Genomic DNA, 13,874 nt, shown 5'->3' with positions numbered 1-13,874 from the left:
AGGGTCATGGTATAACTATTGTGAATTTAATATATGTGATTGAAATAGGTTTTTAACGTGATTTTATAATTCGATTGTTAAACATTGCAAATTTGGTACAAACTCCAATCTGATTCCTTATAAATTATTGATTAGAGGATAATGAGGGAAGGTTAGGTGACATTACAATATTCAATAAACAAATACTGTTCATAAGATACCATTGCCATTTGGTTGAAGGTATACTTCTGCAAGTTCTTTCTTGGTCCCCTCTATTAAAACTATCTCTTTCTTTTAGTCTACACATTCTTGCTTTTTTTTTTTTTTTTTTTTTTTTTTTTTCAGCACACTGTCTTAATCTCCTAATTTAGCCTATATATATCGGCATCTATCCATGTACTATAATCTTTCAAAGTTTCAAAAATCCTCCCAATTTGTGCGTTCTCTAAGGCTCTGATTGGAGTGATTGGTATAGTAATTGGGTTAACCCAAATTTCCAAAGCCCGGAATTTTGATTCTTTGCCCTTTGATTCCTTTCATCAGGGTATTTCAAGGAAAAGTAAGAGACAGAGAAGAACCCCGAGGATTTATCTGGGGTTTTCTCCGTCTTCCTAATTTTCTGGAACTTTTTCTCAAGGAGCGAGCAGACACAGTTTCTCTCATGGATTCCCAGGTGTTGGTCGCTCTGGGTCTCTCAATGTTGGGTGGCCTAAGTACCTCTTTAGGTGAGTGACTGTTGGAAATGAGGATTTAGTTCAATGCTCAGTTGTTGAGAGTCTTTCATATTCAACAATCGGGAATTAACTTTGATGTTTTACTTATTCAAGAGTGTTCCCTTTTCCTCATCGTTTTCTAATTGTATGCGTAACGTTCTTCTTTGATTTTCTAATATGCTGTTTCTAGTGGCGTACCTTCATGTTGATTTTCAAATCCAGAGGTTAATTGCAGGGGGAGAAGTATTTGTTTGCTTAAATTCTTAGAGCATCTGTATTTGCTTGTTTTAAATGATTGCAATGGCCATTAGCTGGTTGAAGCTTTAATTTAAGTTTTGGTTGCACAATTAAAGCAGTTTCTAACCTGTGGGCATTGACTCAATAGGTGCTCTGTTTGTGATCATCAATCAGACCCCCAACTTGAAGATGCTTGGTCTTTTGCAGGTGATTATTGACTTTCTGTGTCTATGCTTCTGAAATGAACACCTACTTTTCAGTTTCTCGCTTCCATTATAAAACTTAGTAGGTGTACAAACTACAAAGAGTTGCTTATATGCATTTAAGAAATGATTGTGTAAGCATATGTGATGACTTGCTACTTATCGAACTACAAATTATAATAATATGATGAATTGCTTGCTTTAGAACTTTTTATGGCATCACATATAGGATTTAGCATCTCTGTGGAAGACATCAAAGATCTAATTCCATATTTTCATTTCATGCAGGGTTTCGCTGCTGGTCTTATGCTTAGCATATCATTCTTAGACTTGGCTCATAATGCATTGAATTCCATTGGATTCTTAAGAGGAAACCTCTGGGTGTGCTATTATTTCGAACATTTTATATCAACTTTACCAATTGTTTAAATTATATTATTGACTGTTTTTCTTTAATGAACTATCAACTATTGCCTCACAGTTCTTTGCAGGTGTCATTTTCTTTGCTCTCGTTTCAAGCTTCATCCCAGAACCTACACTTTCTCCCACTTCAAATTTACAGAACAAAAAGGTTTTAATACTCTATCTGTTTCTCTCTATGAGGTGGATTTTGCTTCTTAAACTGCTTATACTCATGAATCATGACTTCATCTGGAAAATTTGCTCTTAAAATGTGAAATTGTGCTTGAGGGCAGAAAGGTGGGGATGATGGTGGCAAAGATATCATGAAAAAACACCGCCGACAAGTCTTCTATAGTGGAATTGTTACAGCAATAGGTTTGTCTTACACTTTTGGCCAATGAATGACTTGATGAAATGTTCTATCTATTGTGTATTGTTTATATCACTGCCTGCATAAAACTCATGCAAGCAGGTGTAGTCTGTCTAATCAATGCTTTGAAATCTTAGAAAGTAAGAGAGGAACCTCCTCTTCTAAATTTCATATTCTTGCATGGAGTTTGAGACTTCTATGATAAATCATCAAAATCTATTACTGACTGAGGTTGAAAATCTGTGTACATTTCTTGATTGATACTCTACTAGGAGTAAATTATTTTGGAATTTAGGGTGTAGCTCAGTGGTAAGCTACACTCCTCTGCAAATAGTAAGCCTGGGTTTGAATCCAACCTCCCTCACCCCCCTTCAAATGCACTGAAAGAAAAGGAGTAAATGACTTTTGAGACCTTTTTTTTGCTGTAACAGGAATAAGCTTGCACAACTTTCCAGAGGGAATGGCTGTGTTCCTTGGATCAATCAAGGTACCTATAACCTATCCTTGCTAGCAATTCATGATTTAATTTATGAACGGTGAGACCTAGACCAGCCAAAACAAGCTTTTAAATGAACTATTTATACCATTTAAAGGGGGAAAATAGCTAGGTGCTTAATGTGGTGAAGCCTTTCATAAATATTCCTTGTCATTACCTTAGTCTCTAACTTATTATTTTATTTCTAGAGTATTTTTGAAAGCTGTTTGCCTATTTGATTTACAAAATGACCCTGTAGGAAAAATTGCCTATGATTATTTGCCTTTAGGCAAATTGCTCTGCAGTTTTGTGCCAGAATATAGTCTAATTCTATGATTGTATGTGAAAAGAATCGTTTGATAGTTAATTATCTGAACATGGTTCCTCATGTAATGTAATTGGGGAAAAGTATTGTGATTGAATTTGACATATAATACTTTCTTACTTTGTAAAGGGTAATAATAAGTATGACCTTGAACACTCAAATGGATTATTTAATTGATACCTTTCAAATGTCTTGTCACTTCTTTGCACACTTAGTGATCTTTTTTATTATTATCTGCTTTTGTAGGGTCTTCGAGTTGGTATCAATTTGGCCCTTGCTATTTCGTTGCACAACATCCCAGAGGTACATATTCAAAGTAACTGTTATAATTTCCATTATGTACTACTGTTATGGTTTTGCATACCTAAATGTGGTAGAAAATTAAAGCTCTTTATAATCAAACTAGTAACTTTATTTGGTGTGTTGGAGTAGCTTGGGATTGAACCTGTAATCTCCTACCTAAAGTCACAGGCTGTTGCAATTAGATTATAAGGTCTTTGACATGATCAAACTTGTAATTATAGTACTCATAATATTGTATAGGTAGATAGCTTGTAGTTAGAAAATTAAATAATGGGGCTAAAGTTGTTATATTAGGTTTCTGTCATTAATAAACAAACTCACATAGCAAGTATCTAATTTGTTTGTGCATATTAAGTATTCCTTACATAGGAAATTCAAAGTTCAGTTGGTAGGAAATCCCCCAAATTTGAGCATACATTTCACACACACACACACACATAAAGTTCACAAGTATTCTGCACTTTGCCCAATAAAGTTGATTGGAATTTAATTACAAATTACAAATTTTAGTTTTGGAACATTTCATAATTGTACTTTAATACTCAAGACTAGTAGGGTTCAGTGTGATATTGGACTCTTTAATTTCTTATTCACAGGGTGTTGCGGTTGCACTTCCAGTTTATTTTGCAACTCAGAGGTAATGGTTCTCCAAATTTCTCTTAGCTTTTGACCTTCTTGAAAATGGCAGTGAAGGGAAGGATATAGTGTTTGTTCTCGTTTTTTTTTTGGCCCTTCTTAACAGTTTGGCGGATACATGTTTTCTGTTTTACCTTATCTGATTCAACCTTCTTTATACTCCCTTCTTTTATTTCAAACAACATTATTGTTGCATAGGGCATGGATTCCAATTATTAGGAATTTCTACAAATCTGATGTGGAGTACAATTTCGAGAACATGAATCTGTGACCTGAAATGGCTTGTATGCTTCTTGTTGAAATTTTCTTGGTCATAAAAAAGAGGATTTTATTGGAATTGGGAAAGGAAACAAAGAATTGAACTATATGCAACAGCCTTTTTATATTAATTTTCATCCAACTGCTTAATAAAACTTTCTTCTAGTTGTGTTTAAACAAATTATTTCCTCTACAGTTAAGCAATTCCACATCACTCTTTTTAAATTATTCCATAATTTTGTTTGTATTTATGCATATCTTCAGCAAATGGCAGGCTTTCAAGATTGCTACACTTTCCGGCTTGGCAGAGCCCTTGGGTGTGATTATTGTAGGTGCGTTCCCAGCTGTTTACTTTATGTATATATAAACATAATGGTAAAGATATACTTTTTTTGTGAAGCGGCCATATGAGTTCAGATTAATTTACCCATTATTCAAATCTCAGCCTATCTATTTCCAAGCAGCTTAAGTCCTGAAGTTCTGGAGGGCCTCCTTGGATCAGGTTTGTTATATTTTGTTTTCTTTGGTTTTCATTACTGTATAAGGATTAACTCATAATTTGACTGTTAATGGTTAACGATTCTTGTTACTTCCAGTTGGTGGGGTAATGGCTTTCCTAACCCTGCACGAAATGCTGCCATTGGCATTTGACTATGCGGGCCAAAAGAATGCGGTCAAGGCTGTGTTCCTTGGAATGGCTTTCATGTCTGCTAGGTATTACACACATTGCTTTATCTTTTACTCAGTATATTTGAGCTATACTTATTTTTCTATGATTCTATTAATGTTGATGATAAATGTGGCCTCTATGCTACACGGAAACTTTGCCTTGCATCTTTATGCTGATATTGCCATCAGAATCTTTAGTATAATAATTATCATTCTCCAAATCACTCAATTGCATTAGTCACGTCTCATGTCCCCCCTCCCTGACCCTGGTTGTGTTTGATGGACCCTACTTATGGCAATAACTTATAATTTGATATAAATGAGAAAAAAGAGCTGGGAACATAGGACCACACATACCTTTCATCCCTAGCCTATGGGTCTATGCCTAAACTATCCAATGTCATTGTCTCTATTAGCAAAAACCGATAGCCTATCTCTTTAAGTTAAACCCGAGATTTTTAGATGTTATTCGTTACAACGCCCATCACTAGCCCCATGAATGGAAAGAGTTCAAGAGCGTTTGCAAGTCTTTATATTGAAATATTCTTCCAAAAGTTGTTTTCATATGTTCGTTTTTCATGATCAGGTGCTTCATGGATTGTCTCTGATTCTCTTTTCTTTCTGATTATGCAATGCAGCCTGTATTTCCTACAGACCAGCTTACCAGAGGATATGAGCTTGTAGTTTCCGATCATACAACGCCAACCCGAGAGTCCAATAGTTCTTCTAAGCGGAGACCATGGCACTTCTCCATGGATGAGGGGTCACAGGAAGAGAATTGAAGAGTAGAAGACAGGAAAAGAATATTTGTAAAATGTGACTGACTGACTATATACTCATATCAGACAGTTGTATAAGTATATTCCCATGTGAAATTATAATAATAATGACAATTGATCCTCATTGAGATGTCAATTAAGCAACACAGTAAGATTCCAAAGTACACTTTAAGGTAAAGGGAGGCCCTCCTATTATTATTTGTTTATACTAAAATCAAATGTAATGTTGTTGGCTAGGCTAGGCTAGGCTAGGTAGCATACCATGATAGATGAAGTTGAGATTAGACATGGCTACTTTATGCACCATACCATGTTTTCTGGATACAGAAACTAATAATCATTCACCCCTACCCAAACCATATGAAAGACAATCACCTTAAAGGAAAGAAAGAAAAAAAAAAAAGTTTACCTAACAGAATCTCCTTCAAAAGTGATGCTGTCCCAACTTTAATCCAAAGCAAATTTTTTTGTAAAGTTAAAGTTGTCCTTCACCTCTTTCTCTTTGATTGGGGCTAATCAAGTGGTCCTTCCTATACCCATTTTCTAATTTTAATTTGCTCTACTTTACTGTTCATTTTTGAACCAGAAAACTGTTTGTTGCACATGGCATGGTACTAAATATTATGGACCTCTGGACTTTGTTGAGGTCTTCTTAATAATTCAATTTGTCTGGTCTTTGATGTAATGAACAAAAAGAATGAATGTCTTTGCAGGTTAGGAAAACAACCCATGACTGCCATGCCCAACTATCATTTTGGCTTGCCCTATTTTCTCATTTAGTCTTGGGTGGGGTGGGTATAAATGTACAATAATCACCCGACAACCACCATACTTAATCAATATTGTATTAAATGGGAGATGATGATTGATTAACAACTATGCGTTTGTTAATCTCAAAACTCAAAATCGATATTAATAAATACAACTTTTATGTTTTGAGGGTCTAATTCTTTGTGGTGGCACTATTAAAGTAGATATGGAGTTTGGTGTAATCTAAAGACTATATGTCACATCAACATAATCCGGTAAGGAGTCAAATTTGGTCCCGTAATTGATATTGGCAATTCCATGATAAATTTTGGCAAGAATTGAGAAGGATGATTATATATTGTAGGGTGCAGGCAAGGCAGGGGCAGTTCATATCACACGTCCATTTCTGATGACAACATTCTGATCGAATTCTCCCAAACAGTACTTTATCTATCTATCCATCCATCCATCCATCCATCCATCTCCTTTCCCTCACACTGTACCTTCTCTGCACTTTCGACATGACATCTCACAAACTTCACTTCTTTGACCCTCCCATACATCCCGCCCATACACACGTTTTTTAATTCGAGTTCTACTGTATGGACTCTATTTTCAACTTTCAAACATGGCAAAATATGATATGTTATCTTCATTTTGTAGGTCATAAGAAAAGTGTCAACATTAAACTTTTGTGTTATGGATTAAAAGTATGTAATATAACTTGGGAGTCCATGTAGTATTTTCCTTTTAATTCTCATAATTTAATGATTTAGACTTTTATAGGACGTTTGGTTGAAAAGAAGGAATATGAGAGAGGAATTGTAATTCTATGAAAAAAAATATAGTGAGAATAAAGTAGGAATTCAAATTTCATTGTTTGGTGAACAAAAATAGAATCATTGAGAATTGAAAGGGAATAAACGAATAAAAACTAAAATGTCATTGTATAATAATAATAATAATAATTGATGCGGTTCATTCTCTAAGTCACTTATACGGTGGTCGGTTCTATATCTTGGGGTCGGGCCGACTCAAATTCATGACCGTGCCTTGCACCGAGCTAGGGCGGACGATAGTCTAGGAGGAGACTCTCTCGGAGATCGCTTTGCGGAACCGATTAGCTCGGACCGGCCTTCTTGGCCTTGAGGGCACCTCCTTGACAGTAATCAGTGAGCGTTAGGCACTTGGCCTCTTGGTGGGCTGCATCTGGCCCCGTGCATAGCCTCTACGTGGCACCCATGGTGCGAGATCGGTATTTGTCCCCTAACATCCTATAAACACCGCATTTATTGCTGAAAACGAGACTTTTGGTTGTTTCTCTCTCAAATAGCTAGTAGCCCGGGAACCTCTAACTCACTTTCACGTTGACCGAGCTAGACTCTTAGGATATAACATGCTTGTATCCATCTTATCATTAATAAATAATACTTGATCGTATTTCATCTGTATGTCTTATAGTATTTATCACATCAATAATGCTTTCAAAAAAAAACATCAATAATAATAATAAGGGCAAAGTTGTCATTTGCTGTGGAATTTCAATTCCAAGAAGGCCACCGCAATTCCATGGTTGGAAGGAATTGTAATTCCCTCCAACCACAAATAATGGAACAACAATTCAATTCTACCAAACGTCCTGTTATCACTTGAGTAAATGTCTTATTATAAAATATTGTATTTTATTTTATATGCAATTTTTCATTCTTACTTTATTCTTTGCATGGTTGAACCTTGAAAGGAATATTTATTCATTACTTGGAATATAAGTCAATAAATATTTTGTAAGAATTAAATAACATATTGACCAACACAGTAAATGAAATTTGATGAAATAATTTCTTCCCAAAGATAGATGCAATATACGGATTGTGAATTAATATACGTGATGTTTCACCAACCCTTCATCACTAGCTAAGTCACTGTGGAGTAATTTATTTTGTCCATCCACTTGCCCTTGCCACCCTTAATTTCTATTTATTACTTAGTGTACCCAAAAACTAATACTACTAGCATAGCCACTTAGCTAGTCTATTCTCACCACAACAATTTTAATTTTTACCTAACCAAACACGTACTACACCTCTTACCCCTCTCATTATTATTATTTTATGATATGTAACGTTACAGCTCTAAATTATAAATATATGTAGTCAATCAAGCTCTTTGGATAAAAAGAAAAACACCCTCCCCTATCATTTTATATATGTTTAATATGCACATGTTACTAGCTAATGGTAGACAACTAAGTTAGTAAACATCTTTTTATAATTGAATCATGTGATCCATTCAACTAAAAGCCTAAACTGATAGTTGGACTGCACATTTTTGTTTATATTATATTTATGCTCACATTTATAAACCGCTAATACTATCAACAAGTCTAAAGAACGAAGGTGTACAATCAACTAATAAATTATTAACTAATTGCAAAACATTCTAGACGTATGTGTACACAATGAGTGTTAGTTTAGAGCAATGATTACATAATGCATTTGTTTGATTTGTTTGGATGGCAAAATGGAAATGAATTGAATTCATCAGGTGATGAAAAATTCAAAAAGGGAATGGAGAAAGGAGGCCTTTCTTTGTGAAACTAATGATTTGATTTGGAATATGTTGGTACTACTTTGTTAGAGCGTATTTAAATATAATAAAATAAATGTTGCATTTATAAATATGTTGGATATGTGTTGATGAAGCTATACTACTAGGTACTAGGATGTACATGCTAGCTAACCTACGACTACAAGTCTATGACTATAACTGCAAGTTGGTGAGAGTATAAATACCATATCATGCAATTCTGCTAGCTGCACCATTTCGCAATTTATATTGTGGACTAGGGTGTACGACACACCGTGAATTCTGATTCAATATATAAAATTTGACTTTGTAAAATTTAGAATTCATGTTCATAATGTACAAAATTATATAGCTGAAGACACATAAACACTTAACATAATACATAGAATTCATATTCATTATATCGTGTTTATGTGTATGTGTATTATGAACATGAATTCTGCATCTTATGAAGTCAAATTCTATGTATTAAATCACGATATAACGATTGACACCAATTATAACCCCAAATATAAATATGCCCTAATTTCCCAATTGGGTTTTTTTTTTTTTTTTAACATTAGTTTTCGACTTCATCTGATTATTATGAACTCAATAAACTCATCCAATACAAATAAAAGGTAAACTAAGTCAATCTAATTTTGAGATTCAATTCCAAACTGTACACTTATGTGTAGGAGCCCAATTCAAACTTAAATCCCCCATGTTTGTGGCAAAAATCTTACCCCCATGCACTTTGCTGTTGAAAGCAACAGCAAGTTTAAGTAAAACTTTTCATCTACTAGACTAATGCATTGAAAGCTAATCTTTAAATTGTTTTTCGCTATTAGCCCATCATATTCATCCAAGTGTAATCAAGAGTATTTAATTTAAATCAATCTATAACTTGAAAAAAAAAAAAATAATTTCTGAAATATTATGGGTAATAATTCATGTAGAATTCCATCCTTAATTTTACTTCAGTTCCCCACACACCATGACACCAAAGACTAAAATTAAACATTAATTTTAACCACTGTACTTTTTTTAGGGTTGACAATGAAAATTAAGTAAAAGAAGGCCGACGGGCCGGCCGGCGATCACGGTTCAGGGCTGATTAATCTGATCATCATGCTCGTTATCCTGCTCAATTTCCGACGCAGGCTCATCTTCTTCATCAAAGCAATCGATCCCGTAGGCGGCGTGGCCGTTCCCGAAGGCCTTAATGTGGTCTTTAAGGGACCTCTTGTGCTTGAAGTCGGAGCCGCAGGTGCAGTACCAGAGCTTGCCGCAGTTCTTCTCGTGGGTTCGCCAGTCGCCTCTCACGGCGAAAGCTTTGCCGCATTTCCGGCACATGAACGGCTTGATGCCGTGTTTCCGCTTGTAATGGGTCTGGAGGGTTCGGAAATCCTTGAGCGGCTTGGCTCGGGGGTGGTCGATGTTGTTCCGGCACCCCGCCGCGCAGCAGTAGCACGGCAGCCGGAGCATCGCCGTCGGCTGCGTTCCCCGGAGAGACTCCGGCCCTTTCCGGTACTGCGATCCGTGGCCCCACATATGCATCTTCATGTAAAGTACACTTCAAATTAGCAAAACAATGTGTAGTATTAATTGCATATATAAAAAGAAAGAATGGACAACCCAGTCAAGTTAGTCAGAATGTTGGACTTAGTAATTACAAAGTTACAAGTTTAAATTTGAGTTAATCAGCTATGAATAACTTATAATGTTAGTTTATCTACTTATAATACTTTGTCAGCTAGGACTACTAAGACATGATTTACCAATGCAAGACAGTACAGTTAATTAAGGTCACAAGATAAAATTTATTCAGTGTACACTATTGGATAGTAGCTATAAGTTTCTCTAATCACTCAACAAAAATCTTGCATTAAAACTTGAAACTTTTGACATTGGTATTAGTTTATTGTCTTCCTAGTTTATTAATTTTATGTACATTGGAAGTCAATTATATTAGTATGAACTAATTGAATGAAATCACACCAAATAATACAAAATTCGGCACAACGGCAACAAAGGTAAAGCAAGTTGCATCTTTTTATGTGTACTGCATTAGATATCGAAATTACTGCTATTTATACCCCGTATTAAAATGCATAAGGAAAAAAAAAGTTGTATAATAACTACGACATAGGTACAAGGAAAGAATATCCTGAATGTATGTTAGTCAAACATTTAAACCTCAAGAATTGAAGCAATAAATCAAAGTAATTATTAATGATTTTACTTTTTTTTTTAAATTAAAAAAAAAAAAAGGAAAAAGAAAAGATTGTGTGAACTCATTGCATTGTCACAGTCCAGGGAGTATAATGAATCTGCAATTTCACACAACTAACCCATCATCATGTGAAGAAACAGAATCACTATTTCTATTTTCTGAGTGGATTTACTTTTGAAATGGGGAATAAGACTTGTCTTTGATATATATGCTAAAGTCAAAAATCTTTCATTCCCTTAAGATTTCCTTAATATTTGATGATCCTGTAGGGAGCTGCACAAAATGATTACCATCAAATATATATTTATACCTTATATGAGTGTGCATCTTCAAATTAAAGTGATAAAATATGTTTTTTTTTTAAAAAAAAAAAACTAAAAATCTTGAATCTCAGATTATGAGGATCAAGAAAGAAAGAAAGAGAGGAATAGGGGGTCTACATGTTTTCTTGAACATGGGGAATTTCTCTTAAGGTTGAGTTCTGAGACTGAGAATACCTTTCCCTTTTGCTATGATGTTTGTTGTGATGAGGGCCATGTTTGTGTATAGAGACCAGACCCCAGGAAATGGAAAAAAACTGGGCAAATGTTTTGTGCAGTTTGACACAGATACCAATGTTGCAAAAATTACAAAATTCAAGGACAAAAAGCATAAATGGATGTGTTGTTAAATCAAACAAAAGACTGTTCTGTGACCATGTTTTCAGTTTGGACCAGGTAGGCTAGCTAGCATATATGATGGATAGATTTATTCCATCAGAATTTCAGATCCCCAAAACCCCATGCAGGAAAAGGGAAGTTGATGATGATGATGAGAAAAAAAAATCTTATTATTATTATTATTATTAATTTAAATATATATTACTCCTTCCCTACTCCCAAGTCCATACTCCATAGTATCCAAAGATGAAAGTGTGAAATTTTTTCTTTAAGAAAGAAACAAGGAATTGAAAAAGCAAACCCTAACAAGGACCCATGTTGTACTGTCTTTCTTTCATTCATTCATCCCCATATCAATCAAGCTTGGGAATCAAAAGCCAAAGGTTGAAATTATGCTAGCAAAGAAGTGTGCAAACAAGCACAAGGGATGGGGTTTCTCTTTTTCTGCAAAATCATAAAGGAAAGAGGAGAGAGAAAGAGAAAGAGAAAAAAAGAAAAGGCAAGCTTTTGGCCTTCTGGATAAATTAAATCATTATACATGTACATACATACCTGCATGTTATTGTATCTATTGAAAGTCTTGAAGCAAAGAGGGCAAGAGAACTGTGTAGGGCCAATCAAAATCTGGGCAGGGGTGGGGATCCAATACTGGCCCTTGTGGAGAGTGCTTGTAGAGGGAGAAGATGAAGAAGAAGAAGATGATGAAGATGAACACCAGTACTGATGATTAGTACCCACCACAGTCACTACTTCTTGATCTTCCCCCTTATTATTATTATTATCTTCAGAGTTTGAATAAGCAGAAAGCCTTGAGATGAGATCAGCATCTCCTGGGAGCCCCAAGTGCAAAGCCACACTAACAGTACTTTCCTCTTCTTCCTCATCACCCTCAAAGCTGTCCTCTTGATTCTTGGCACTACCATCAACTTCCATGGCAGAGAAAGATGATGAATCTTGTGGCCTTGTTGGGCTTAAACTGAGGAGAGGGAGAGCTTGTTTGAGAGGGGGAGAAGGTGGGGGGTGATATTGAGGGAAAGATGGGGGGAAATGAAAAGATGATGGAGGAGAGGAGGAGGAAGAAGGAGGGTAATGGTGGAAAGGGTTGAAATTATTGAAGCAGCCATGGAAATAATTGGTGTAGGGATCACTCATGATGATGATGTGAGGGTAGTAGGAGAACAGTAAAGTGGATGGGAAGCTAAATAGGTACAGAAAGAAGGAGAGGGACAAGATAAAATAATAAATAATTAAAGATATAGCAAAAAATTAAAGTTGTAATATATTCAAGAGTGGCGGATCTCTTGTGTGCATTGACATTTGATCATATTTACTGAATCAGTGAGTTATTGTGAGTTACATTCTTCCACATACTATGTTAGGTCAAAACGTGAGAGGCCTTTAAGATTGAAGATTCAAATTTTTGAAAGAAGACATGAAAAATGATGATTCAGGATAATTTCAAGTCTGCAATCGAGTTGACAATTGAATGATTTAATATAGATTGCGGCCAAATCTTGAGAATTCTTACTAGTCTTTGTCTTGAACTTTTGATAAAAGAGGTGTCTCAATAACTTACAAGTTCTCCAAAGAGTTTATACATTAGTATTCATAGTATGATCAATCGAACACATGCATCTTTTTGCTATCAATGAAAAGAGTTATTAATCTTGGATTAGTCAATCAATTGAGATATGGTAGGTGATAAGTTTAATTTTATCTCATATATAACATACATGAGTATGCATGTGTGATATTTTGTCATTGTCAGACCACATACTTATATATGTATGTTGCACTTAGTGGACTCATTAAACTTGTCTTGATGTTGTCCACCTACTTTGAAGTATTTTTAGTTTTATAGATAATTTATGATCAATTAAAATTTTATAATTTTGAATTATATAATTAGAGATTATTATCGGTTAAAATTTTGTGCTATTTATTTTTATATACGTAAAGTGGAGTGAATATGATTAATTAATAAAAATTAAAAATTTATAAATGCACTAGCAAATTAAAGACACTAGCTAGCTAAGTCCATACATGATAGATGAAGAATCTATATAAAGGGAGAATTAGAGAGTAAAAAATCTTCCAAGAAAAAGGGTATGTTGAAATGTAACAAAGTAAAAACCCTAGTGAATTAAAAAGGAGAGACAAGATGTTACTTGTGAAATGTGACTAAACAGGATAGAAAAGAAATGCCAAAACAAAGCATTGGATTGAGAGATATAGAGATAGAGAGAGAGAGATTATAAGCATGGAAAGAAAAGAGAAAAGAATGGGTGAGGAGATAATCTTGGGACTTGAAAGAT

General features: G+C 34.9%; 2 protein-coding genes across 3 annotated transcripts; one reads left to right on the top strand and one right to left on the bottom strand.

Moving 5' to 3' along the window:
* The first annotated feature begins 200 nt into the window (after positions 1-200).
* LOC116016444 (zinc transporter ZTP29) lies at positions 201-5,506 on the top strand. 2 transcript variants are annotated; one of them, XM_031256704.1, is made up of 13 exons: positions 201-219; positions 523-704; positions 1,078-1,136; positions 1,421-1,513; positions 1,614-1,703; positions 1,828-1,909; positions 2,336-2,391; positions 2,951-3,007; positions 3,604-3,644; positions 4,166-4,233; positions 4,347-4,403; positions 4,498-4,615; positions 5,209-5,506. In XM_031256704.1, exons 2-13 carry the CDS (start codon positions 641-643, stop codon positions 5,252-5,254), a joined length of 831 nt encoding a protein of 276 aa, XP_031112564.1. In that variant the 5' UTR covers positions 201-219; positions 523-640; the 3' UTR covers positions 5,255-5,506. The 2 variants fall into 2 exon arrangements, with proteins under 2 accessions (XP_031112564.1, XP_031112563.1); XM_031256703.1 differs by lacking the exon at positions 201-219 and having other exon boundaries at positions 321-704.
* A 4,063-nt stretch (positions 5,507-9,569) lies between these two features.
* Positions 9,570-12,734, bottom strand: LOC116015574 (zinc finger protein WIP2-like). Its single transcript, XM_031255678.1, has 2 exons — positions 12,112-12,734; positions 9,570-10,224 (listed from the first exon to the last, which is right to left on the bottom strand). The coding sequence occupies exons 1-2, from the start codon at positions 12,709-12,711 to the stop codon at positions 9,772-9,774; spliced, it is 1,053 nt and encodes a 350-aa protein (XP_031111538.1). The 5' UTR covers positions 12,712-12,734; the 3' UTR covers positions 9,570-9,771.
* Between the last annotated feature and the right edge of the window lie 1,140 nt (positions 12,735-13,874).

Source organism: Ipomoea triloba, chromosome 4, assembly GCF_003576645.1.
Source record: "Ipomoea triloba cultivar NCNSP0323 chromosome 4, ASM357664v1".
Classification (NCBI taxonomy): domain Eukaryota; kingdom Viridiplantae; phylum Streptophyta; class Magnoliopsida; order Solanales; family Convolvulaceae; genus Ipomoea; species Ipomoea triloba.
This window is presented reverse-complemented; position numbering and strand designations above follow the sequence as displayed.

Bases quoted from the DNA above. Each gene is read 5' to 3' on its own strand.
- LOC116016444 (XM_031256704.1), top strand. From the start codon at position 641: ATGGATTCCCAGGTGTTGGTCGCTCTGGGTCTCTCAATGTTGGGTGGC. The intron at 4,404-4,497 runs GTTTGTTATATT...TGTTACTTCCAG, and splicing joins GGAGGGCCTCCTTGGATCAG to TTGGTGGGGTAATGGCTTTC. The intron at 4,616-5,208 runs GTATTACACACA...TATGCAATGCAG, and splicing joins ATGGCTTTCATGTCTGCTAG to CCTGTATTTCCTACAGACCA.
- LOC116015574 (XM_031255678.1), bottom strand. From the start codon at position 12,711: ATGAGTGATCCCTACACCAATTATTTCCATGGCTGCTTCAATAATTTC. The intron at 10,225-12,111 runs GTATGTATGTAC...CTTTACATGAAG, and splicing joins ATAGATACAATAACATGCAG to ATGCATATGTGGGGCCACGG.